At 36.1% G+C, this 27,997-nt stretch overlaps 1 protein-coding gene across 3 annotated transcripts; it reads right to left on the minus strand.

Annotated features, from left to right (window-relative positions):
* Positions 1-1,107: 1,107 nt before the first annotated feature.
* PEX1 (peroxisomal biogenesis factor 1) lies at positions 1,108-27,996 on the minus strand. Of its 3 annotated transcripts, none has more exons than XM_062569116.1 (24): positions 27,764-27,996; positions 24,822-24,965; positions 22,823-22,906; positions 22,481-22,595; positions 21,627-22,393; positions 21,199-21,318; positions 18,966-19,089; positions 18,568-18,674; positions 17,147-17,247; positions 15,534-15,666; positions 15,074-15,170; positions 13,739-13,909; positions 12,129-12,283; positions 10,931-11,120; positions 10,565-10,731; positions 9,592-9,726; positions 8,959-8,992; positions 8,005-8,067; positions 7,823-7,926; positions 6,787-6,963; positions 4,994-5,224; positions 3,289-3,486; positions 2,815-2,945; positions 1,108-1,254 (listed from the first exon to the last, which is right to left on the minus strand). In XM_062569116.1, exons 1-24 carry the CDS (start codon positions 27,890-27,892, stop codon positions 1,170-1,172), a joined length of 3,762 nt encoding a protein of 1,253 aa, XP_062425100.1. In that variant the 5' UTR covers positions 27,893-27,996; the 3' UTR covers positions 1,108-1,169. The 3 variants fall into 3 exon arrangements, with proteins under 3 accessions (XP_062425100.1, XP_062425099.1, XP_062425101.1); XM_062569115.1 differs by having other exon boundaries at positions 8,005-8,147; positions 8,928-8,992; XM_062569117.1 differs by lacking the exon at positions 3,289-3,486 and having other exon boundaries at positions 8,005-8,147; positions 8,928-8,992.
* Between the last annotated feature and the right edge of the window lies 1 nt (position 27,997).

Raw genomic sequence — 27,997 nt, forward strand, 5'->3', positions numbered from 1 at the left:
TTTTGATTGAGTGCTGACAGTGTGTAGCCTAATGCAGACATACTTTTCTTTTTAATTTTAAAGGATAATTTTTGGCATTGAAATACAGTATGCTATTTTAAATTATTCCAAATGTGAATAGCAGTAAACAGTATAATCATATGCTCAATATTGTAACACATTCTTGTAATTACTGATATATACAAATGAATGAAACAAGGAACTGGAGCACACAGTAGGACTACATAACCAAACATTTAGAAGAGGTTTGAGAAAAGCTACTACTACTAATGTAACTGAAGTAGTAGTCATAGGAAAAACTGGGCTTACTATTTGATCACAGTAATAATGTGTAATGGGTAATAAAGCCCATGGACCAAAGCAATATAGGTGTGGAAAGGCACATGACAGTGACTGCTATGAAAGATGACTTAAAAGAGAGTGGTTAGGGAAAAATGAATGTTACCTACTTACCTAAGGGGGGTAAAAACTAAGGAAGGAAGATTAGTAAAAAACAACCAACCAATTTCCCCTTCTCCTCCTCCACACCAATATTGATAAAACGTATATGAAATAGTTGTAAATAAATTTAAGATTCAAATTAAAAGGTTTCCAAATAGAGATGTTCTTGAACAGCCTCCAAAATAAATGATGGGGATAGGAATGTAAGTTGCATCTCACAACACCTGTGATACTCTTTTGAGTAATAAATAGTGGCAGAAAACAAGATGCAGTGATTTTTTTTTTAAAAAAAAAAAAAAAAAAAATGTATAAATGCTTTACAATTTCCAAAGACAGAATTTTGATAAGTTTGCTTTAGAGATCTGGAAAAGAGATTTGAAGAAAACATGTATTTGCACTGAGGAAATAGGGATGGGAAATCATTATTAGTTTCTAGTAATTGTATCTTGATAAAAAAAGTCAAATTTAAAATTTTGCAAAATAAACTACTGGATATAATGTAGCCAATGTTGTCTCAAGAAATTTAATATCAGTCTGTAGGAAGGAATTTTCTTCAACGTAAAATGTGAAATAATTTTACAGCATTTAAATTTAAAAGAAACTTATTTTCAATTGCTGCATTAATAAATCTATATGGATATAAATAATCTGATCTACTCATTTAAATATCAGGCTGATATTTATCATTTCCAGTTACAGTTTAGTTATTACAAGCATAATACAAGTTACTATGCTAGAGTCATTTTTTGTCCTGGGCTGAATGTTGAACCAACTTGTCCTTTCTTCTTCTTGGGATTCTGAAAATTTTCATACCTGGAAACAGAAAAATGTATTAGTGTATTATTACAAAACACCTTTGTTTGCAAATGCCTCTTCAGATACACATTAATACAACATAGAACTGCATATTCGCACTGAAAGGAAGACTGCATTCCTCACACCAGATGATCACTGGATCTAAAAACCTGTGAGAGTTTTAACCCACTAATTTAATCCAGAGTGTTTGCTGCTCTGTTTGTTTTTTGCAGGGGAGGAGAGGGAGTGGAGTAGAGAGGACATGGTAATACAGACTCCTGGGAAGCATATCTAGTTCTCCTTTCCTGTCCCTTCCTTCTTTCCCCTGCCATAAGAAGTACTTATCAGCTGAGAAGACCACTCCTTAATAGTCGTCTTGTCCAAAGAACAAGCTGAACAGAACATTCTCACGCCAACTTCCAATTTTTTCACTCCAGTCATTTTGGAATGTAAGGAAACAAGTTCTCCTTTTCAGTAACAAAATGTCCATGCTTTTGCAGATTACTTTTGTATTTTTTGGGGAACATGTTCTGAGGACTCAAAAACAATGTGCCTTTTCCTCAAACATGGTACTACAATGGCCACTGCGGAGAGTCAACAAACAGCAGTTTGAAAATCCCAGGGACCACTACAGCATGGCAGCAGGTAAGACGTGGCATTAAGACTTGGCAAATCAACTGAAACAAATTACAATAACCTTGTTAAGCTAAAACTATTTAACGAACATAATAATGAGATGGCCGCATAGTCAGTAAAGTAGCCATTGCACATTTCATAATCTGAAGTCACAGATACTGGGAAAGATAAGTGCAGTTTCCTTCATCTTTAAGCCTTTCAGAATGAAGTGCAAGAACCTTGAGAGTGCCAGAACACACTCAAAAGCCATAGCAAACAGCATTTATACACAGGAGAAAAATACCTTATAAGAACCAAACAGGAACACTGATCACCTAAAGAACAATGAAGTATTCATATAAGAAACAGACTAAATTAAAGAGTTCTTAACTACCCTGCTACCCTGGATTTTTCCTCATTAACCTCTGTCCCATGAATTACAGTTATTTCCATTTTTAAAGCTCTACTGTGCCTTTGAGAAAAAAAAACACATCTTCCCTTAACAACCTTGGAAATCACCTCCTAAGTTATTTTTATATAGTCAGTATTAACACAAATAGTCTAAATGCAGGTATAGCTTAACTTTATAAAGCAGTCAGCAAGATCAGGAATATTCTGTGATTGTCTCCTGGTGCTCTCCTGCCTATTTCTTGTCTATGTTGCCTAAATACTGTTTGGGACAGGATTCCTTCCCCTACCCCCCTTAATACTGGTATAGTTCATAACAATACAACTGTGTGCCACTCTGTGACAAGGATCCTACACTGCATAAACAATAAAACAATGTATTGGTAAAATATTCTTCCTTTCCTAGTATTTATCTTAGTATTTAAAAAAAAAAAAAAAAAAAAAGCGCCATCAAAAGCTATTAAACTCCTCTGCCAATCCCATCCTAATAAATAAGAAATGTGAAATGACCAAATCTCCATTGAATTCACAATTGCTAAAAATTTGTATACTTACAGCTCAGTAAAATTCTTCCAGTCACCTTGGCTAATGGATGGTCTTATGCCCTCAAGTGCAGTCATCAGATGGGATTGGGTAATAATTACAGTGTTCTTCATGAACGCTGACTGATTAAGGGTGCTGTCCTCCTTGAAAACAGAGCCACGAATAGACAACAAAAAAATTACCAAGGGAAAGAAGACAGTTACATGAATATCAATAACTTTCAGACTTTTCCATTACACGTATAATAAAATGTGTTAGAAGTACAATCACAGCTCCCCTCATCCCCATTTAATAATATAAAAATAACCTTCTTTTTAAGTTACATGAATGTTAACATCTGGCTTATTTCCTCAGACTAGGTATCAATTATCTTTGGGGTTTTTTTGTTATGTTTTATTTAATGTTATTGCAGAAATAAGATACCAAGAAATGTGAGGAAACAATAAAAAAATGTTAAGATTAAGTAATATGAAAAAATTGCCATACTCCACTCTTGATTCTGTAATTGGCTTTGGCAGCATTGATTTCTGTCCTCAGCTGCTCTATTTGCTCCTGGTTATTTTCTTGGGAGCCTTCTTGAGAAGCTGTTCTAAGCATCAAAGGTTGTAATGATGCTGTGTCTCTTTGATTCGTGCTGGTTAAGTCATGAGTTATGGAGTTTGGTCCAGAGAGACACAAAGAGCTCTAAATGGACAACATGGAGAAATACACTAACTTATTATGGATTCAAAAGAGCACTCTAGATTTGGTTCGCTTTTTATATAAACTTAATTCAGTATAAGCTTGCTCTAACTAGAGCATGTTCTCTAAAGAAGTCACACACCTACATTTTTGAGGTAAGTTAGATTTTTTTGAGGCAAGTTTTACGTTAGTTTACTTACATTTTATAGAGAACATAAAATTGAAAAGAAAGTATCCCATCTTTGGAAAAAGATAGATATTTTTGCAATGGTATATCTCAAAAAATAAAAGGTCTATTAAGTCTATTCTTTCATTTCCATATGAAAATCAGTACTTCTGAAAAAGTTTATGTAGCCAGCTTTGGAATGACTCACAATTTAAATACTCATCAGCTGCAAATTCTCTGTGCACTTGATAAAATATGCAACTTTCAAGTTCAACAACAGATCAAAGTCTCTATAACCTTGCTGAAGAACTTCATTAAGTGACATCTCTAAAGATACATTAATGAAACACTATCATCAATACTGCAAGATAAAACATATAAAAGCACCTTACAAGATTTAGCAGTCAGTAGTTAGTTTTCCAATGTCAAGATGTTATTTTTGGCTTTAAGAATGCAAGCCAGTTTTGAAAATAGGATTCTAGCTCCCTTGATAACTACTTGTAATTAATTCATGTTCTAAAGTAGATCTTTAAAGCATATGTCCCGTGGATCACATGCAAGCTCTGAAGTCACCTGTTCATTGTCAGGAGCTCAGAGGTAGCATACTCTGTTTAGCCTACCTGGCAGCCAGGAGAGCTGATCACTATGTGGGTGCTGACTAGCCAGCCAGCACACACCCATCTCCAGACCACCCACAGAACGTGCTGGTTTCTGTGCAATGTAATTCCACAATTGAAGCTGTGCTTCTTAAGAGCAACAGTGGAAGCTAAGACATTTCTGGTGTTGCTGACACAATCATTTGGTCACAGATTATTTCTTAATGCGCAGTCTACTGGAAACTGAAAAATGTTTGCTGATTCTCAATATTATGAATTAGTTTTAAGAGAACTGAATAATGACTGTTCAGTAATAAAACTTTTTAATAATAAAAAAAATACTTAACCAAAAACTGTTTTACTAATACGCTTTGGAAGGGAACAAGTCGTTAGATCAGACAGTAAGATCTAGTAAGCATACAGTTTGCTTGATTACAAAGGATTAAGCAGCATGTTTGGATTTTAATGTAGAAGTCCTGTATAGTTGTAGAGAAGTCCATGTATTTTGTTAGAGAACATCCTGTACTCTTCATCCCGAAAGGGAATGAAGGCCACAAGGTGCAGAATGGAGACAGTTTGAAGAACAAAGCAGACATAACTGTATTTTTATAAATTCATACCACTTGCCTACTTAAGTTGTTCTGCTTCACAGATGATACTACAGCATAAAGAAAATTAAAAATATTTTCCTCCCTACCACGAAAGTTTTGAAATAAATACATATTATATAAGGAAGAGATTAATTTACCAGTTCTGAAGGAGTTCCATTTCCTAGCTCTGACTCATAAGAGCTTCCAAAATAAAGACGATACATGTTAGACCTTGAATCTTCATGAAGCAACTCAGACATGTCTAGGGAAATAAGAGATTGCTCTAGCCCTGCTTCTCCATCTATTGCTGAATCATCTGAGCCACTGCTGTGATTTAGAAAAACCATGGAAGAGAGACTGATGTCACTGTCTGAATTAGAACCAAAGTCCTGTGACAGAGTAAGAACAGAACATTAGAGGTTAATTAATTGCATTGTGAGTGTTAAATATGTTAAAATATTTCATAGATAATCTAAATGAAAACATCTATTTTGCAGTTGATTCTAGCCATCCTTCCTTCTCTAAGAAAACATTTTCAAATATTTTGCAGAGAAAATCCAGCATCTTTAAGCAGAACTTTCCATCTTCATGGTGGAACAATAATTTGAGGAGAAAAATCTTAAGGTTTTATTTAAGTTGTGAACTATCTCACTAAGTAACAACGAGCATTAAGAAATTGCATGCATGTTCTCAATTGTAAAACTATATTACTTCTAGCTGGACCACTCCCTACCAAGTAATTTAGTATCTTGTGTAAAGTGGTCTAGGAGATTGCGGTGAGTCACCTTTACAGTGCTCAACTGCCATATACAACTTTAGTCACGGTCAACAGATTGAAGGCACTGGTATGAAAACTACAACTGTTGCTTTAGACAATGGCCTCCACTTGATGCAAAATCATCAGGTGTTCCTATAACTGTTCCTTTAACTTTGGTCAGCAAAACAGCATTTGGAAACAATGTTATATGAATGCACACAAAAACTGGTAGCAGTGTAAGGACAGATTTGACACACTGAACTGTCCTCTTTGCCTTCACCTGACACATGAATCTTTTATAGTCTATTCCCATCTCTTAATTTTGTATTCTCCTTGAGTTGACACTACAGTAGAGGGATGGCTAGGGAGGTAGGTTGGAGAGGCATCCCAGCACTACAGAGGTGCATCCTCAGAATCCCATCCCATCCCTTGGCAACAGCAGGGACAAAAAGGAGCTGAGAGCCTGGCCCAGTCCTTCTCTTTGGTACTAACTGGAGAGGGACCAGGCAAAGACAGGTATTGACAAGGTGAGTGGAGGTGGCTGAAGAGCAGAAAACTGCCTCTTCCACCAGAGAGAGATGAACCAAAGGTGCAATTCAGTACCTCAGAAGCATGGGTATGTATTAGCTGATGCCTGGGAAACAAACCAGAGTAGATAAGATACCTTGTAAGATGTCACCAGTCTCTGCTCACTTCTCCCCTGACCTCAGTTCACTCTCAGTCTGTTGCAACAACTCCATAAAACCCACTGATCTTCTCCCTCCTCCTCCCCTCAAAACATGTCACTTCAAAATTGAATTAGCTAGCTGCTCCTAAAAACTTTGAGTGGGATCCTTTCAGTTGATCCTCAAGGTATTTTTCATACAAAAAGTGATGTAGGAATGTGTCTTGCCAGTCATTACTTGCAACAATGATAAACAGATCTAGCTAAAATAAATCTATTTAGCATTAAATACTATTTATAAGGTTACAAAATCTGTGTTTAAGAAGCATTTAAACTAATTTTTGACAGCATTCTCATGTTAACCTGCAAACATACAGTAAGATTTTAATCCTCTGTAGAGAAATATAGGAAAAGAAAATCTTATTAAAGGAAATTTTGCTAAAAAGGTATGGGTAAAAAAAAAATCCTTTCGAACACAAAAATGTCAAAACAAAAAGAACAGAGACATCTTTTATATCAGTTTTACTTACCTGTGGTAAGCCTGAACCCAAACTAGCATGAACTGCCTCCAATTGGGCATTATACAATAAGGCTTTTAGGTCAGCCCCTGTGAAATGTTCTGTTTTTGCTGCCAAAAACTGAAAGTCCACATCTTTTGCCAGAGACAGAGAATGACTGAGAGCTTTTAAGATTTCATAACGTGAAGTCTGTAAGAAGGGAGAGAGAAAAAAATAAAGTCAGTAAAGCAATCTTATTTTCCATCTCCTGATCGCTAGATAGTGCTTTGACCCTGTCCCTCACAAGCACCTTCCCATCTGAGGGAATATATTTTAAATGATATTCTACCCCTCTTAATAGTACACAGAGGAGCTACTGTAAAGTAATCAATCTTTAAAATATAGACATAAATTTTGTTACATTTTCTTTAAGCATCTAAGACAAATACTAGCAAACATACATGCAGAGAAATAAATGTCTCTCGTTACACAGTTAATACTTGGGATTTTTATATATGCCATAAAAGCTGAACTCTGCTACCTATATTTCCTTTAAAAGGAGATGTATGGCTAAAGTGGAAAACACTTCTGTTCACCTGAAGGATAATGTCCTAAACCAGATGTAAAAAAACCTGAGAAGAGTTAGAATGTATCTATGTTCTTATTGCATGGGATTATCTTCTTTACATATGTTTTAGAATGAAATTACGTGGTACTTGTTAACTTGATCTGAAATCTGAATACTGCCAAATAATCTGAAAACTAACAACGGTAATTTTGAATCAGAGAGATGCTGTACAGCCTTTAAAAACCTGATCCAAACCCTGCCTAAGATCAATGGTCCTGAAGACAGTGGTAAACAGCCTTGTCTTTCGCTAGTTTTATACCAAAATATTGGCACATACCACTAGAACTAGTGGATTTATACTGTCTGTATAACTGGAGCTATGTGATCAAGTCCACCTTGTTCAGGTTTGGTAATGACACAAAACAAAAAAAGAATAAAGCTCATTGAATGTTTTACATTAGAGTGGAAGGATGAGGAGTGTAATTAAAGTAATTTCCTTACCTGATCAGGAGGTGGACAATACACGCACTTATCCAGTCGACCTGGCCTTAATAAAGCAGGATCAATCAAATCTGGGCGACTGGTAGCAGCAAGCACATAAACCCCTTTGAAAACCATATAAAAATATCATTAACATCTGCTAACTTCTTGCCTAAAAAGGGGGCACGCAGATGAATTATTACCTTGTAAGCCTTCTACGCCATCTAACTGGGTCAGCAGCTGGTTAACCACCCGATCTGTAACTCCTGTGTTGTCATGACCTCGGCGAGGAGCAATAGAATCAAACTCATCGAAGAAAACAATACAAGGTTTAGCTGCCTGAGCTCTAAAAGAAAATGCAATACTTACTTAAACTCTGCTTATGTTTGGGTCTCAAGTAAAACTGCTTAGAAATATTAATGACAACTGATTTTTGGTTTGGAAATAATTGCAGATACTGGAAAAGAATGTCCGCTAGACATGTTCTAAAATAGAGGACAGGAAACCTGTTTTCTGTGGAAAACAGATATTCTGAAGAACAGGACTCCTATGGAACACTGTTCATTTTTATGATATGCTTCATAGTTTCCTTTCTGAAGAACACAATTGTTGTTTTACTATACATGGAACCTTTAAAATCAAAACACTGCAGACGAGGTCTTGACTGAAGTACTTCTAACAAATAGAGTCTACTCTATAAACTACATGAAAAGCAAAGGATATATAGGGTATGATTGTATTAGCAAGCAGAGAGACCCAGTAGGAGCTAGTACAGCTGGTACTGGGGACCCTAACACTAAGTCCTGTGTACTGAATGCTCAGTAATGGATAGAGTACATTAGGAGGGCTCCTGGGAACATCTGAAAGGAATTCAGGACATAATCTCCAAGACAGCTCTGTTTGTGAACCAAGCATTGTAAATGAAGACAACCGGGAGACTGGCATCAAAAGTGCACTCCTAATCTGAACTGAAATGCTCTCTTCAGGGAAAGAAAAAAAAAAGGTCAAGTTGAGCTTGCTAAGATATGAGCATCTGGTTGTGACCTTGTGATCTATTTCCTAGGACACTACGTAGCTTCAACCAATAAAATCTACCGATAACATCACAAATCTTCACTGATTCAACCTGTTAAAGATATCTCGGACTGCTTGCTCACTTGCTCCAATATATTTGCTGAGCAGCTCTGGTCCCTAAAAAAAATGGAAAAAGGAAAACATTCATTATAAGTTTCTTAGTCTCAACTTGTAATTCACTATCAGCATAGGTTTTACAGACTAGAATGAATTTTGTTCTAACCAAAGGAGTAGAATCTTAGCATAAGAGAGCAAAGGTTGCTAAATGAGTCAAAAGAACCTTTCAGTCACCCCAACTAATTCTCAAGTAATCAATTCCACTTTTTTTTTTTTAACTATATCAGAAAATGTGTTACAGTATCACAAGACAGTGATTTACAAATGTGTTTTGAAAATACATTTAAAACACATTACCCAACTACATTGTCCTGTGAAGCAAAAAAACAGGCTTTTTCTATAACAATTGAGAAACTAAGAATATCTAACAAAAAATGTGTAATTCTGCCTAATAAATATTTATACAAAAAAAAAAAAATCCTTGTGATAATAATGTGAAGCTCCAGAAGACAATTTACTTGGATATCCGGAGACATCCTACACTTCAAACGAGAGTGTCTTAGTTTGATATTTTGTCTTTACAAGCACACACCCACAGCTATTATGCTGAACTATTCTATCAGTTAATAAATCAAATCAGTCATTCAATAGTTTGCTACCTTGATGCTGATGAAATTCATTCCACTCTCTCGAGCAACTACTCCTGCTAACAATGTTTTTCCTGTTCCAGGTGCTCCATACAGCAAGATTCCTGATCTCTGTCGTATGGGCAGGTTTGCAAATAATTCTGGATACTAGAAAAGAATGTCAACAAGATGTGTTCTAAAATATGTAATTATTTTGCGTGTCCTGTAACTAGTGTTAACTTACTTCTCAAAAGAATGTCATTAAACTCCTTTATTTGTATTACTATCACAAGAGCTTGTCTGGACTGTTGTTACTTTCCTTGGGTCTGAAGTGAATTCCTAGGCTTCACAGGCACTTAAAATATAAATACTAGCACTTTCTGCCAAGAAGGACAGAATAGAGATGTACCAGAGCTTTAAAGGTCCAGTCTGGTACTTCTGAATTCCTGTTTAGATAACAGACTGATACAATCAAAGTATATAACTCTGGAGTAAAAATGCTGTCTATTACGAAGAAACTGTTCAGTCATTTCTTTGACAACTGAAATAGATGACTCATCTCAATGCTGGAAGCTCTAAGCAAGTCAGAAGGGTCACAGTGGTATAAGGCAGAATTGAGGGATTGGTATTCATCCAAAAAAGGGTACTCCTCTACCAGAAGTACTGAAGACAGCTGGAAATGTTATCTTTAGAGCCTAATATTAAGCCCTGCAGAGGGTGTAGCAAAGGATGATGTTAAGAAAATGCCAGGCAGAAGATGCAACAGTGCAATATTCTAAAGCAACAGTTCATCCGGCGAAAAGCACAAGCCACTGTCTCTACACCTCAGAGAGGGAAGGGGAAGAAGAAAGCTTTCCAGTAGCTCAAGACTGCTGAAGACTGAGAAGTAGCTTAAAATTATACCAGTCTTCTTCCTGTAAAAGGTCATGTTGCACATTGAAAGTCCATTTTCCCAAAACAACAATATGTACAGAACTGAAGTAACTGGCTTAAAAGAAGCAAGTACCTTGGCAGGTAACATGATAGTATCCATGAGTATTTGCTGTACATCTTTTAAGCCACCAATTTTGTCCCAGCCAATATCCTTAGGTTTATGAAGGTTGACATTTCTCAGAGCTGATGGAGTAAAATTTTTTAAAGCTTTCTGAAAATCCACAGTTGACAGATTCAATTCTGCTTTAAAGAAAGAATGATAAAAAACACTGAACAGAAAAGAACACCCATAGCCTATCAATAAAAAGTTCCTCATAATAAACATTTAAATACATTTTCATGAAGAAACACAAAAGCTGTTTTTTCATTTCTTTGTTATTCCACAGGTGCTGTATAACAGGAGTAAAACTATGAAATAGAGATTTTGTTGTCAACATACCTCCATTTTCATATACATTCTTGTCAGAAATACAGGCATGAATGGCACGATCAACCAGCATAGTAAAATCTCTAGCAACAAAACCTTCCGTTTCCTTTGAAATATACTGGATGTCAAGATCAGAAAACTTCTTTATATCAGAATTCAATTTATTTTTTAATATGGAACACAGCATTTCAGATCTTTGATTCTGAAAAAGTAGAATTACACAGCAAAAGTGTATCAAATTTTCTGGCTATATGGATTTTAAAAGTTCAGAAAGTGCATGCATACAAGTTACTAAATTTTCTTCCAACCTTTTACATGTCATCAGACCCTCAAACAAGAAAGCCTGAGAAGGCATGATCATAAACGAAAGTTAGTTTTTCAGCTGAATTTCAATAAAATCACCATTTTTACAACTTGAAATATTTACTTCACCACAGTTACCTTAAATCCAACAATAATAGTCATAAAATATGCCTTCCCCCTGCTAGGAACTACTGTTGATACCAGTGAGTTGTTATAAATGTGTCATGCCATTAAAGAATGCAGGGGCACAAAGTATCTACCTTCTCCTGCCGAGAAAAAGATATACTCAGTTTATTTTTGCCCTCTCCTTTATATTGTTGCAAAATGGCCTATATTCAAAAATAGAGGGATAAAATTAATACAGAAAAGACAAACCCTTGTCATAAATCAACATTTAGTTCCAGTAACATTTTAAAAATACACATCACATGGAAATGCTTATTCTTTGGAAGAGTGAAAAAAATGCATTTAAGTTTAAACTTATTTATCTAACTGGAGTGGTCTACATACCTTTTCAGAGCTGCTTGTCTATGATCCCCTGATAAGTAACAAGGAGGCAGGCATTTCCAGGGAGCAGTTAATCTCAGTTCAGTTAGGTTTGTCACCTACCTAACTTGTTTTAGATTGGACTGAAGTGTCCTCTGGATACATCCTCTTTTCTACACTGAGGATAAATAGAGTACAGCCAACTAATTTAGACTGGATATCTTACTTTTAAATAGCTAATTAAATATTAAGCATTTTCACTGGATTACTTTTGCATATGTTGTTATGAAAAAAAAAAAAATCAGAGATAGCTAAGTATCAGGAAAGAACTTCCGTTTGTGTAGTTGCTCCAGAACTGTACTTGAGGCTGGCAGGGAAGGCAAACAATATTTTAACCAAATTACTAAATGGCTGAATTTACCTGATCTGGAGATTGGATACATTGGAAGCACTGAAATATATGAGTTCCTTGAGCTGAAACCAGTGAAGGATGTAGGGAATGTTCAGACTGGCTTGTGGCAATTAATGCAATCAAACTCCCCATGGAAACAACTTCTTTTATCAGATCTTTTAAAACTAGACAAATAAGACATTGCTCCATGAATTGCAAAATAAAAAAAAGATTTCATATTTGATACTCAGCATTTCTACTGCACTGAAGAGCAGTATTAGAGCATACAAAATAAAATTATATATTTGCTTTATTTTCGTGTCTGCTAAAAAAATTATTTTCTATGTATTTATTATTAAACATTCCATTTTTAAAATGCCATCAGAAATGGTCTTTAAAGGCTAAGTTTATAACATCATTGATGATGCCCACCACAAGATATTAAACGCGATTTTTCTCTGCTATGAACGCTGCTCTGGAAATATTTTTCCTCTCTGAAGAAAAAAAAGGAAATTTAGAAGAATACAAATAGATCTTAAGCCTAAAAAGTAAGTAATCAAGGAAAAAAATAATATTCAGAAGTCAAAGAAATTTATGGGTGCACGGTAGACTGTTAAGGAATACTCTTTTAAAACTCAAACTCTTCCATATGCATTATAATTGTAAATAAAACAACAAGAAACTCCAACAATTCTGCAAGTAATTTAAGTACATGTTTTTGAAACAGAAATAAGGATAAGAGTTTCTGAACTTCAGAACTAATTTAATAAAAATTTTTGAAAACCACCTCAAACTGAGCTAAAAATTGGAAGATTTTTTTTTTCTGCTATGGCTTCTATATATGGCAATTCTATACGGGCATAACTGAATGCAGATTTAAAATACAGAATCAAAAAAAAAGTAAATCATCAAGATTCAATCTTTAAACTCTTCTCCCTACAGAATATTTTGTTTTGCAACTTATCACTGGCTAAATTATAGAGAAAAAGGAACAAAATGTAATCCATGTTATTATGAACTTATTTTTAAAAATCTATGGATTGTAACACTGTAAAATAAGAGAAGCTTTATATAGTTAAGTTTATCAAGTAGAATGATAAAGAAGTTGCATATTCTGCTAAAAATTGGTTCTGAATATTAATAAATAGCATTTTTATATCTCTGTATAATTATAAATAAGAATTATAGAAAGCAGCATCAATTTTAATAATAAACTTGTCAATTATAATATTGATCTCATCAATAATTATCAGTTAAAGATTCATCTGTAATTTGTAAGCAATTGCAACTTAAATTTGAGAACATCAATGATATAAAAAAAGGTATTGACAGGTTTTTACCAATGGCAATGGCAGTGACAACAGGCTCTACCATCACCAACTGTGGTGTAAGTATCTCTAACAATAACTATCCCTAGCTCCACAGTGCACAGTGGTGGAGGTAATGACTCAGCTAGTGGTCCAGATACAGTGTACAAATGATCCACATACCATGATTTGTGAATCCCTGTCATGGAATACTAAGTGTCTGAGAAGCAATAGGGTGTAAACAGAATTGTCCACTTAGGATAGCACAACGCAGGTGCAAGAAATTCTCAGCTGCATTACATTTTTATCCAGACACTGGTAGCACAGTATTACCATAAGCAAGTCTATTGCTTTGAACTGTTTCAGGGCTGTTCTCATGCTCTGGTGTAGAAGGTATTCCGACAATTTGATCAAGATCATCCATTAAAAGAATGGATGGCTGTCTCCACGCTGCCTCTAAAAAAGCTTCTTCCATACTTTTCCTTATGTTTCCTAGTCTTTTCCCTAAAACAAAAACAAAATCTTAGTGACAAAACATACCAAGAAAAGAAAAAAAGACTTAAATCTTGCTCAGGTAGTACTCCAATGTTTGGATTAATCTAGTTTGACTTTACCCTTATAAGTCCAGTAATCCAGTTTAAACTGGTGTCTACAGTCTGTAAAGAAAGGAGGCCACCTCTCCCAACAGTTTTTCACCTTGGAGAGCCTCACCTGTCCTAGAATGGGATTAATCACTTTACACTAACTGCTGGAAGAACCTAGAGGCCTAAATTCTGGATAGTTAAAAGCAGAATGGCACTCTAAACTAGATGCTAGAATTTTTCAGTTGGAGGGATGTTTCAGTGGCTAGGGAGAACAACCTAGCTCTTCACCAGTCTTTCACTTCTTCCTCTGGAGCAAGGATCTTTAGTAGGGACTGTAAAAGAGCAAAGGAGTAGAGTCATACAATATGAGGTCTTCATTTAAAAATAAATAAATAAATACATAAATAACAGCCAAATGAACAGTTGAGTGTTCTCTTGCTCTGCAACACCAAGATTGTTGGAGAAAGTCCTGTAAATGAAAAAGTAAAAAAGTCCTCTTCTGTCCTCCATCTTTGGTGCAACATATTTATTTTGAACTCACAAAATCTAAGTGTTAATCTTATTCTCATGTGTTCATCATTACCATCATCTATAATCGTGACTATTAGATTAATATTGCTGGCATACATTAGGTTAGTAAATATGCCATTATAAATAAAGTTTCAGCTTGCTGTTCGATCCTTCTTTTCATTATCCTTTCACTGGTATCATATATATTCTTAAATATTAAAGATTTGTTAATATAACATTTGTTCCAGTTCGCATACCTGAAAAAAACTACAAAATTCAATTTGTAACTTGTTCTTCTTTTGTAACAAATAGGAATAAATATGGCAAAAGTATTGGCAAGAATTTGGTGCTGGTGGTGGTGTGGGGGACAGAATCTTGTAAAACATGAAATAAGTACGTTTACAGTAGGTATATTTTCATTATGTTTTTTAACTTAAAGATGCTCATTATTTTCACAAGGAAATGTGCTCTGCAATAAGCTTGGAAAAATTATTCAGACAGATTAAATATGATAATGTCAGAATTATGCTTCATCACACAGCAAATGTTTGAGAATGAAAGTATATTATCATACCTCTTAAAGTTTTACAGTCAATTACTTCGACATGAGCATCCAGTTTATCAAATGCTTCTTTGCATATAGCCTTTGCTAATGTTGACTTTCCACTTCCCTGCAAAATGAAAAGCTACAGGTTAATGAAAAGTAACAGAAATTTCCTTCTTTTTCTGGGGAAGAGTCCTTCTGTCATAGTACTCATAAGCTAACAAGCTGTGAAAGCTGTATACATATTGATCTTTTTTCTCATCAGAAGTGTATATATATATATATATATATATATACACACGCACACACAAAATAAGAACTTATATTAAAGTGCATCTTCTCTCTCCCTCTCCATATATAAATACAATAATGTACTACTGAGTTAGGTCCATCCAGCTAATTGCTCTTTTTTTTTAGCACTGCTCTTTAATGCTAATACATGGTATCAAAGAAAAAAAAAAAAAAAAAAAGAAAAGAGTAAACTCTATACCTTTCCTCCAGTGAGAAGCACTCCTCCATTTCGCAGTCCCACAGCTATAGCAGCCAGCTTTTGAGATAAAGGACGACCTAAAAGGCTGTGGCTTATGTGTTCAAAGGAAGAGGTTCCTAATTTGTCCACTCCTCTGCACACCAAATAAAACATCAAGTGGTCTATGACAGCATCAGTACACATAACCTAAATTGGTATAGCTTGCAGTATAGTGAGATTTCAATGTTGTCACAACGTAAAGTACATTTTAAAGTAAGGTTTAAAGAAAAGGGTATAGACAATTTAATTTGAAGAGGTAACACCTTTATTGTGAGATAATGACACATAAGGGGCACAGACAGTGCAGAACATCCCCACCATGGAAAGGGTTAAGTCATTCTATACCACCCTAATAGGTGTATTTCAGAAGACAGAGCTAACTTCAGCTTTTCAGTGCTTAAGCTATTTGAGTGTTTGAGTAACAACTTACTAAGAAATTTAACAAATGGTAAAAATGGAATAAACCTTGGTCAGAAAATTTCTCAGCCTGGTTCAGAAATAAAGCAGCATATAGTTCATATGAAGACGTACTTAATTCTTCACTTGTTCTAAATCTTTGTAACTTTTGACAAAACATTTAAGGTCTACAAATTGCAAGGCTATCAGTTTTGTACTTCAACTTGAAATAAAGTATGTTATTTCATGAGAAATGGAATGAATGAGTGAAGCCTGGTTTCTAACATCCCCTACCCACCTCCACAACACTAACTCCATATCAGTCCTCATTTCCTCTTCAGCGTAATCCCCTCAGTTGCCTAAAGCACACTAACACGACACTCCAAGTCTCTTGTGTTCCCTCTCCTCCATCCCTACCTCAAGCTCGCTACATAGTACCACTATTTTTCCTTTTACTAATGTTAATCATTCTTCATATCACTAAATTTCTAACCAGGAAAGAGCCAGCATGTCCTACAGCTATTTCCAAAAGATACCTCTGCCACTGGCTACCTAGCAGAATAATGAGAAAGTAGCTGTTGAGCTTACACTATAACTTTTTATCAGTGGAGATACTATTCTGAATTTCTCTCCCATACCTGACAGCTTTGATAAAGCTGGTAAGAGTTAATTTATTTGAGACACATACCCATCTATTAAGCCTACCGACTAGTTTTAACCAGTAACTAGTTTGTCAGTAAGGGGACTGACGAACTGCTATATTTCCTAAGTTTTGCTTCATGTGAAAATCCCAGCTAAAACCTCCCCAACAATCCCAGTATTCCTAAATACCACGTAGCAGTCTTTTGTCCATGACTTAACATCACAAGCCAATGAACTATTTCTTTGAAACTTATGCAACTCTGAGAAGCCACATCCTAGTGTCAAACACTGAACGTTCTAGTACATGAATAGCATCAGTCATGTGAAGTTTTCTATTCACTTCAGTAAGCCTATTCAGAGGACAAAATTAAGCACCCATCTACTCATTTAAAGGTCACTGCTGAGTGACAGAAGATAAGAAGATACTTAAAGGTGTGCAGTTAAGATCTGGCTTAGCTTTCAAAAAACGTGCATTTTCACCAAATTCTTTTTCATTCCCATTCCCTCCTGTATTTTCTGCTATGAAAATGTCTCACCCAAGATGGTTTAGTTTGTGATAAGGAAGGTTCTCATCTGTATCACACACAGGTGGTTGGCTGTCACCATTAGCTTTTCTAGTCAGAGGATGTAAAAGAACCTACAACAAAGAAAAAAACTACTTTGCATTAACAGTAACTTGAGAAGAAAGAAAAGGGGTAAAGAAGTAACTAATACTTTTTTAGATTCTGTGAATGCTGCATATGCACTTTGCTGAATTTAATTTGCTTGAAATAAAGATGCATTGGTAAAATGGTATAAATATAGTTATCTTCAAAATACAGTCCAACTCTTATAATGATGTAGTGAGAGAACCATGATGAGATGTTAAGCAAAGTGATGTCTAACTCCCTGCTGATTACCCAAGATTATGCAGCTCCCTATCTGTAGGCACACTTCCCTTATACCATGCCTTTCCTCTGCTGTGCTGGCACAGGCACTTATGAAGAAAGAAAGTGAATCAGATCAGGAAACTGATCTGAGAAAATTAGCTTGGTAAAACATCTGTTTTTTTACCCCCATGCAAGCAATTTTTTCAGTTTAGTTCACCAGGGAGCTAATACGAAAAATGGGTCTGGCAAATACAGCTAACAGAAGGGTCTGCAGATAGGAACAGGCTGGTAGGAGATACTTAAAGTCATCATTGCTATTAAGAAATGCATATTGCCCTTTCATCTTAGTACTAGTCACTAGCATGATTTATCCTTTGTAGAAGTTTCTTGCACTTCCGTATTACCAATAAAATAAAGCTCTTGCTTTACTTCTGTTGAACAGAAATTTTAAATTTTGGAGGAAAATTCTATTCTGAACACTCAAATGAGACACCTTCATTCTCTGCTAAAATTTAACTGCATCAATTTAAAAGGGAAAAAATGTTATCTCACTACAATAACCATAACCCTGGAGTCATGGGCATGGGTTCAACTAGAATTAATGGAAACAATAAATTTAGTATTAAACAGAAATACTTAAATTTTTCCTTTCTCAAAAGAATAAGAGACAAAGGACAAAAAAACTATTAAAAATGCAGCACAAGCTTGGCAGGTTTGGATGGAGAGTATGCTTCATCTCCGACAGAAAGCCATTGCTCTTGCCAGACGCATTGTGATTTTACAATGCTTTATGTACTAAGGAAAAAACAACCAAGTTCAAGGACAGAATATTCAAACTTGCACAAAAGTGACTTTATGCTAATTGATTTTACTGAGAGTTTGATATCAATTATGAAATTCGGTGACTGGCCTGGTATGCATGGACTCTCATCAATGCCTCATGCTACAAAATACAGAGAATACAGATATAATTTAATGAACAGACTGACATTATTTTAAAAACAACATGCATTATATATAATTCAATATATTTTTAATCAAATGTAACAATTTAAGTTACTTGATACCTGATATTATGTGATATTTACTTGTATATTTGTCTTTTGCAGCAAACTGGGACTCAGTACAAAAATATTCTCAGACTTTTCTTCAGTGCGAGTAGGATGAACTACACTAAGGACAAACTCCTCCATGCCTGTAGAAACACAAATGAATAACTGTTAAAACATCACATAAATTAAATTCTTATTCCTCATAAGAATTACCAGAATAATATATTTTAAATACTAAAAGATAATCTGAAATTAAAGAATAAAAAGGTTAACCATTATTACAGCATAATTCACACTTACCTCTTATCACTGAAATTGTATCTGCTAAATTAAATGGTATATACAGAAATTTAAAGAAGGTATAATGCCTATGTAATTCCATAATGGACAGATAAGACAGCTACAATAACAGCAGAAGACTGTATCATCCTTACTTTCTTTAACAGAGAGATGTATACAGTCTGTGCTGGTCATTATCCAGGGAAGATCATCAGTAGTAGAATTCTGCAGCCAAGAACTGAAAGCAGATTTAACATCATCTTCATGTATATCTTTGTGCTAAATGGAAAAAAGAGAAAGAGGAAAACAACAAAATAAGGTATCAGCCAGCAAAACTTACTTTCTTTCTATTCATAGGGCATTTGTTTCTCTCATGGTAGCAGAGATGGAAGAAATGCTAACAGCTTTACTCTTTTAGAAAAAACACCTTGCCAACAATCCCCATTTCTACCACAGCTTTTCTATAGAAGTTCCTGTCTAGTACTCAGTACAGCAACTGGATCTTCCACAATCTTTAAAGATTTTACCCTTGCAACACTGATGTGAGACGAGATGTTTTTATTCATGTTTTATTCATCTGTACTACCATCTCCAAGAGCACTGCTCAGCTCCTGGGTCTGAAAGAGCACCCAAGCTCTGATACTGGTAACTGGTACTGGCACTGATACTGCCCGAGACATGCTCTGGGCACTCACTACACCTCTCTCTCCTCTGTACGCCCTGCTTCCTATGCAAAGCACATGGGGCTCTTCTAGACAGAGGACACTGACAACAAACTTCAACAGGTAAGCAAACAGATCAAACCTCTTACCCCAGACCAGAGCTATAGCATTTATCTTTGCTGAGTCCCTACTCACAGAAACTTAATTCCTGTCTAAAAAGGGGAAATCAGCTGAGATCACAGAAGCAGTGTTCACAAAGGAAAGTGAGAGATGCTGTTGCATTTCTTCTCATATTTTTCTGTTTTTTCCTGAACTACAAACATTTGAACTGGAAAAGAAGGGAGAATTCTGCATTTAATACACATAAAAGCACACAACTATTCCATACGATTTCAGCAAATTACTTTCAGAATACTTATTTCAACTCTAAGACTCGAAGATTAATAAAATAAAATAAATAAAGGAAGACATTTGACCATCCACCTGCAGATACCAAAACAAAATAGAATAACATTGGGGTAAAGAACTGATTATGCATAAACTCTGAAATGATGGGAAGAGCAGTAATTAAAATTTTGAGGAGCAGCTAATATGGCAAATAATCAGGCCCAGTGTCTTAGTAAAACAAGCATACTGCGTGTTATGAAGAAATACATCATGCAAGAGCTACATCTTTCAGTATGTGAGAACTGCTGCTAGTATGTTCTTTTTGGCACAAATTCCCACTCAGTCAGTTGGATGTGTGTCACTTAGAGGAGACTAAAAGGATTTCTGTAACTCTAGAAAATTAATTTTTAGCATGAGAAAAAAAAATGTCAGCATTAAAAGGAAGTCAAAACTTAAAACGCACATAAAAAATGATATCTTAATTGTCTCTTTATTTTTTTTAAAAGGAATTCTACTGGGCACTATAATGTTTGAAGAGCATAAGGATGTCTTCTCGTAGAAGACTTGAAATTAATGTCTCAACTTTAGGATTTTCTCTTTTCATTTTTATAGGTTTACATTTATACCCTTACAATTTGCTAGGTTGGAACCACTCTATCTTAGATGAGGATCCAGTGCAAAAATACTGTTGATACCCCTTATTTGGCAGCAACTGTTTACACCTGAGACCTTGCTGAAGACCTAATCAAACAGTAAACGCATCTTCTGCCTTAACAATGACAACATGTTAACAAGGACACTAACGTCAAAGAGAAACAAGATGGACAATAGAAATCTTCACAATTTGAGAATACCTGGAGACCGAGTGATTTAACAGCATTCCTCTAATAGTTTGAAGAATGTAGGAGTCAAAATCCAGAAGTTCCGGCCCCTACCTGTCTGTGATACCTCTGTCACCACCACTATACAGAAAAATCACTATAGGTAACATGTAAAATTTATTAAAATATTTACCAAAAGCAAAACCAAGTTCAGTGGATTGATGTTAACAGTATTACTGATTGAAATATAAAATAATATTACTAGATAAACCTTGTTTCAATAGCTCACAATGTTTTCTTAACTTAAATGACTTGCATAGTAAAAAATAAGTAATTATTCAGAAAAGAAATTCCTTTGGAATGATGTACGCTACTATCTATGACTAATATTTGAACTATCAAGTTTGGAAGTTTACACAAGTAAAAACCAGACCAACATTGAAAAAGAACTCCTGACCACAGCAACATTATCATTTTTCAATATATAAACAAACGTGTGACCAAGAACATCAACTCACTAAGTTCTGTGTGGGTTGCAGTGTAAGAGATGCGGGAATTTTAGGAATAGATTCTACTGACTTAATTCGGACTGCTGAATGCATTTCTATATGTAGTTTCTTTCTCAGACCGTCTGGAATCTGTGATAGTTAAAATAAAAGCAAAGAGAGAGGAAATATCAGAAAATAGAACAATTGCATTGCATAATACTGCATACATAGTATAATTTCAGTTTCTTTGCCACTAACAGAACCTCTACATTTGATCATAGATCCAATTTCTTTGTTGTACTCTGCAACGGAATTTAAAAAGAAACTATAAAATTGGTGGAGGTATTCAAAGGTATACCAAGCCTGTATCCCCAAATTACATGTTAACTAGCCAATTCCACCATCATCCAGCAAGAAAATATCTGATAAAAACCCGAAAACAGTACATTCAAACTGACCCAAACTCTTCCAACATGCAGGGCTTCCTCGCTGCTGCCATGCTTTATGACGCTCTTTAGATCTTCAAACCCATTCCAAACGATCTGAACAACAGACTCCTCACTGGATGCCTGACTGCTACTAGAATGATTTTTGTCTTGTGAGCTAGTCTTATGTTTTTGCTTTTCAAATGGCATATTTTGCTTAGCTTCCTGAAGACGCTGTCTTGGGGAGAGCAGCTCACTAATTTTCCCATAAGAGACTACAGCAGTTGGCTCCAGATCAACAAACTCTAAATTCCATGGAAAAATATGAATAGCATTACATTTCAGGAAAGCATGGGTGGCTGATACATTCTGTACACTGGGTGGCTGGGAATGACATACTCTAAAAATGGAATCCATGTGAATTAAATTCAGCAGTGTGTCTTTGAAGGCTTTCATTTCATCTTTATCACACGCAGTCTTCTGTTTCTGCTCAGATGTGCGAGAGAAAATGCTCCCTATAAAATCCCAAATACTTGGCAGAACATTTGAGCCAAGCATCAGGTTTGTGTCAGTGCTACTCTGCTCAGGGACTCCCGGCTTTAAGTGAGGCTGCTTGGCCAATGGCTTCCTCAGTGTTTCTTCTTGGCCCAAGGTATTTTTCACAAATCTTTTGAGCAAAGCATCACTTTCTGTGGAAGGCATACTGGTGAGATTTTCTTCGATTTGCCGTGTTTTGGGGCATATCAAAAGTTCCGTGCGAGGTTCTAATCTCCCATAAGGAGCAGCTGGCATAAGTGTACCTGAATATAAACAAAACACGAATGAACGCACTCGCTCTTGCGAAACAACCCTCTGGAAGTGCCACAAAGCCCTTCATTGTTGCTTACCAATTTTGATGTAAATGTGAGTATGCTGTTCAACCCATACAGGAAAGATGGCTTTTGGAAATACAATTCGAATCTGGTCAAGAAGGTGTTTTTCAAGAGAAGAAGTGTGCAGCTCCTAGAAAAATTTAGTATCATTAGAAATGAAACCCTTCATATATATTTAAGATTTGTTTGAGGATAAAAACTTAAATACCTCTTTCTAATATACCATTTACAAAATACTATGAAAATTATTGTTTCCTTAGGGGAGGTAAAGGACAAGGGATTGTGCTGAAAACTATATATACCTGTAATCTTTTATCTTTAAGAAAGAGGCTCTGAACAACAGAAGAGTTTTATTACCAGTATTTCCCAATCATCTGCTGAGAGTGGTTCCACTTCTACTTGCTGGCAGGAAGAGACGTGTGAACAGGGTTCAAGGAACACCTAACAAGAAGAAAAACCATTTATTTAGATGTATTTAACTCCTTATTTTTAAATAAATAAATAAATAAAGCACCATTTTAAATTCAGCCAAATAACTGAGATCTTTTTCCCTGTATGTTTTCCCTACTTTGAAAATACATTGTCCTAATGACACTAAATATAATTATTAGTAGAAGATGAAATTTCAGTGTATTGGAAATGGATTGCATTGGGTATGCTTGGCACTTTGATGTGCCATGAACACAAGTGAATGTGAAGTTCATAAGGAACTTTATCAGCTAATATAAAACAATACATCTGAAAGCATTTTGATCACAAACTTTTTTTTTTTTTTTTTTTTTTTTTTTTTTTTTTTTTACTTTTTTTAAAAAAATGTACCGTTTCACTTAATTTTGCCCAAATTTACATAAGGCAGAAATAGCTGAACAAATGAGGGAAAACAAACAAACAAAGTTCTTTTATCAGGGTTCACAGAAAGCATCCCCAATTCCACAAAACAGCTAACAGCTTTAAGATCCTGTGTATCAGAAAGAATGATAGAAGCTGTTGTGGCTTAGGGAAAATATGTCTTTTCAGAGCACCTTAAATCCATATTTCAAAAACTAATTTTACCAAAGGTTCCGTTGGACAGAAAAATAACAAATTTCAAACAATATCATGTCATACATTTTAAAATAATCTTAAATAAACTTCTCCTGAGATAAATATTTCTCAGAGGACAGGTAACTAGAGATAGTTTTATTTGGACAGTTTTTATAAAAGCAACAATTGATTTTAAATTCTTGTGCGTCCTAAGTTTGAAGCAAAAGTTGTGAAGAAATACAGAAAGTGAAACACAGTAAACATGCACTTTTTGAAGTCAAAAAAAACAGTGAAACTACCTAATTGGTCATTCAGCTATTCAGATGAATATTTCCTGGCAACAGCTGGATAAGGTTTTTACTAAAGTTTTTTGTCAACTTTTTTTTTTTCTTCTTCCTGTTGAAGGCTATTAATTGTTAGAATAGAAAAGGCCAGTTACCTGGCCACTGAACTAGTAAATCTTACAGTTCTGCAAATAGACACATCTTTTCTAGAGAGAAAATATTTGTTAAAAAGTAAACATGCTAATATAATACACTGCTTTGAGTCATGTCCTCTGATGTGATTTTGCTGAATAAAAATTACCACATAATAAACTATGCATATATGAATATATGATGCAATAACATTGCAAAGAATAGTACTTTTCTACGCTCATTGATTTAACTCTATCTATTAAAATTAAAAAAAAAAAATCTTGGATGTTGAAATGTTAACAGTCCCATGACAGATATCTTTGGCTGTCTTCTGGGCATCTGTCCAACTTCTCTGCACTAAGAGAATCATTTAAACAGGAAGTTGAAAACACTGTCCAAGAGTAAGAAAACAGTAAGCTAAATTAAATATTCAAAAAAAGAGGACATGGGGATATATGATGGAGGAGGATAAGAGGGTGACAATACAAATCCAATGCAAATCAAACAAGAAGAAATACAGAGCAAGTCAATAATTATTTAAAAATGACAGGAACACCAGGCAGAATAATATTTTTATGAAAGAATTCCCAACTTATTTAATTGCTTCAAAGTCTGTTTTCCTAAAAATAATGTCACTGCAGAGAGTGGCTCGACCCTGCAAAAAACTACCCACAAGCCTATCTGTACATGATTTAAGTAATTGTAATGATTTTATGAACAAATCTTTTCATGGTTGAAAAATGTTTCACAAGGGTGAATGCTTCTTATCTGACAGACATCAATGAAGTAACTCGGACCTGAGTGACCAAATGAAACAAGATGTAAATCATTATGTCTTCAGGGATCTTGCATTATACTTTCCATATTTAAAAAGAAAAAAAGAAAAATGAAAGAAAAGAAGAAATTGCATTTCAAACCTGTTCTCCATCTGTAATACCAAGTTTCTCTGCTAATTGCCTGTTAATCTCTGCAATATTTTCACCCTGGTGACCTCGATGCCTGATTTCCATCCAGCTCAAAAATATAGGCTGATGACCACCAGAAACTTTCACAGCTTGGCCCTATTAGTATCAGAGAAATAAAATAAATTAGCATCAAACAACTTAAATAAAATGATTATTATTCAGACTAAAGCACATATCTGATCAGAGAGCTGAAACGAATTCAAAATATTTTCCAGCTTTTACATGTTCAATTTCAATGAATATTCCAAAACTATAATATACAATGTTTACAATGTTTCTATTAAAGGTAACAGAAAATTTTTAGTTCTAGTGCAGTCAGTTTCCTCACCACCAAGACTTTCCTCAGAACTCTTCTCCATGTTGCCTATCTGTACGACATCCAATACAGAATTTCTTGGTGGTTTCAATGTTTAAACAGCTTTCAACACTTACGTAGTCTGTTTTTAAGTATATCCTCTTCCCTTTTTCTGTATAATAAGCTATCAATCAAATACCCCACAGAAACATATAATTACACACTCTTATTTCCCACATGGGGGGGAACATATGTATATGATTAAGTTTCATATGCACTTTAATAAATTCAATATGGACTTTAAGAGTGTTGCCATGAGCTGAGAAATATTTAAAAAAAGTTATATTGATTTTGCCCAGACTATTGTACAAATAAGTAAGCAGACTTATTTTACATGCATGAGTTTGCAAAATTAAGGTCATAAAAAACAAATTATAATCATATTTGATATAAATGATTCATTAAAAAAAATACACCACTCAAAGTAAAATGCAAGTTGCATTTCTATGCAATGGAACTTGCACCATTTCTGGTGCGAATAGAACTTAAATATCATTAAAGACTAAGGCACTCAATGTCAAAATTTAGTGTACTAAAATCTCGGTCAGGTTTGAGTAAAAACAGTCAAAGATTTATTGGTCTCATCAAGCTACAGACACTCACAACAGTTTTGATGGATTACAGAAAAGAAAGTAACTACGCCTGAAGAAAAAGTAGAGAGCATGAAAATGCACCATTATTACATGTTTACAAAAACAGATATCACTCCAATTCTGGGATCATTTCTTATATTTCTATCTCTTTCCTGTGGCTTTTTCACACTTTCCAGAATGTCTTCAGTTATCCTTTGTAGAAATCTCTTAAACATTTTGAAATGCTCTCTGTTATCGCATTACAAGCTCACAAGTCACACAAACTCAGACCAAAGTGCTAAATCTCTTTCAGAACCTCTCTCAAATGTCTCCTTTCCAAACTAAAAAGTTAATATATTCAATTTCTGTATAAAGAAAGACTGTATCCTACATTGTATCATTCTTGCTGCCATTTTCTGTATTTATTTCAAAAATGACTTATCTTTATGAAATCAAGTAACATAGACAACAATCTACTTAAGATTTGGATACACCACAGACTTTCATGTTAATATAGTGATGTTTTTATTCTGCTCTCAACTCCTACCCCATTAATTTCAAATATTATTTGATTTTTTAGTAACTTCTGAAAGTATTTTTGGAGAGCATCTATAATGGTTCCAAGATGCTCTTACTCAGCATAAGATTTATTTTGCAGCTCATCCTTGTATTTTCAGTTGAAGTTCTTCTTGATGGGCTTTACCCTTCACTTGAAATTGAGTTTCTTAGGCCATTTTAATATCCAGTTACCTAATACCTTCTGCAATAAGATTTAGATTTTGAATAAATTTAATTCTTATATAGACTTACTGAAGACAATCTAATCATATAATCATTTATCCACCTTTTAATATTTTTATTCAACAGACGGCATTTCATAGGCTATTTCTATGAAGATTACACAGAGCTCACACACTTCCATTTTGCTGATTCTGTGAGATAAGAAAATCCTGCCATAATCAACTGTGTACAGGAGGAAACTGCAAGCTGTTAAAGAAATTACACTCCTTTCTCCTATCTCTTGAAGGCAGAATTGTAGCACAACCAGAGTCTGTAGCAAAGAAATGAAGCTAACACCTATACTGGACTTTTTGTAACATGCACCTGTCCATCCCCGCACTTTACCGATGCCCCACTACCACCTCTTCTAGCACTCTGCAGGAAAACCAGCAGCTTTTTAACAAACCTAGGTAATTTTTACTGCTGTGAGAGGTCTTCCTTGACCGTGGGAAGTCAGGATAATATTACAGGCTACGTTTCCGAATCTCCACGTGACTGTACGCCGAGTTCGCGTACTCTAGCCCGCAGGTGTAAGAGGATTGCACTCCTGCTCTGCTCTCCAGGTCCTTTCCAGTTTTGCCCTCTTCACCTGCTCGCTCACCTGGTGCTTCCTCCCCCCACGCTGCCTGTTGTGTTACCAACGGCTCAGTTACCAACTTCTGTACCCGGCACGATGGACGCACACAGGCTTTCACGCGTTTCCACGGGCGAAACGCGATTTCAGACGCGAGGGGCGCTTCCTGCGACCGACCCAGGCCTTAGCAGGGACGGCACGAGGCCCCGCCGCACAGAAGCGCCCAGCCAAGGACGCGGCTGCGAGGCCCCGCGGCGCTGCCCAGGGCACCCTGCAGCCAGCCCGGGCGGGGAAGGCCCCGGCGGGGGGGGGGGGGGGGGGGGGCGGGGGGGGGAGGCGGGCTCCCCGCTGCTATGGCAACCAAGCTGCTTCTCCGGGGGGGGGGGGGGGGGGTCCCACCGCCGGCAGGGGGGGAGGGGAGGCGCCCGCTCCTCGTCACCATGGCGACAACGCAGCTGGCAGGGGAGAGATGACGTCAGCAGCGAGGGAGAACAGGGCTGCGTATCGCTATGGCAACGGGATGCCGGGGGTAGAGGAGAGACCGCTCTCCCATAATCCTCCCCGCCCCAGGAGCAACCCTTCGCCCAGGCCCCGAGCGGCGCCTTCCCGGTACCTGCTGCAGGCGGAGATGAGAGGCCAGCACGGACGGCAGGTGCAGGAAGCAGTCGCGGGTGCCGCTGAGAGCCACCGTCACCGCAGCGACTCCCGCTCCGCCTCCGCCGGGGTTGCCGCTGCCCCACATCCTGGCGGGCAGCCCCGCGGCCCGGCGCCGCCGCCGCGCGCCCACTCCGCCCTAGAGCTCCGTGAGCAGAGCGGGCAGGCTAGGCCTCCGCCGGACCCCTCCTCC

Source organism: Rhea pennata, chromosome 2 (assembly GCF_028389875.1).
Source record: "Rhea pennata isolate bPtePen1 chromosome 2, bPtePen1.pri, whole genome shotgun sequence".
In the NCBI taxonomy this organism is placed as follows: Eukaryota; Metazoa; Chordata; class Aves; order Rheiformes; family Rheidae; genus Rhea; species Rhea pennata.

What these genes read in the sequence shown, in the direction of transcription:
- PEX1 (XM_062569115.1), bottom strand. Translation starts at nt 27,892, where the DNA reads ATGTGGGGCAGCGGCAACCCCGGCGGAGGCGGAGCGGGAGTCGCTGCG. An exon ending in TGACTGTAAAACTTTAAGAG is followed by an intron (nt 13,910 to 15,073) that starts GTATGATAATAT and finishes TTTTTGTTTTAG; the next exon opens with GGAAAAGACTAGGAAACATA. An exon ending in ATTGTCCACCTCCTGATCAG is followed by an intron (nt 6,964 to 7,822) that starts GTAAGGAAATTA and finishes CCCTTCTTACAG; the next exon opens with ACTTCACGTTATGAAATCTT.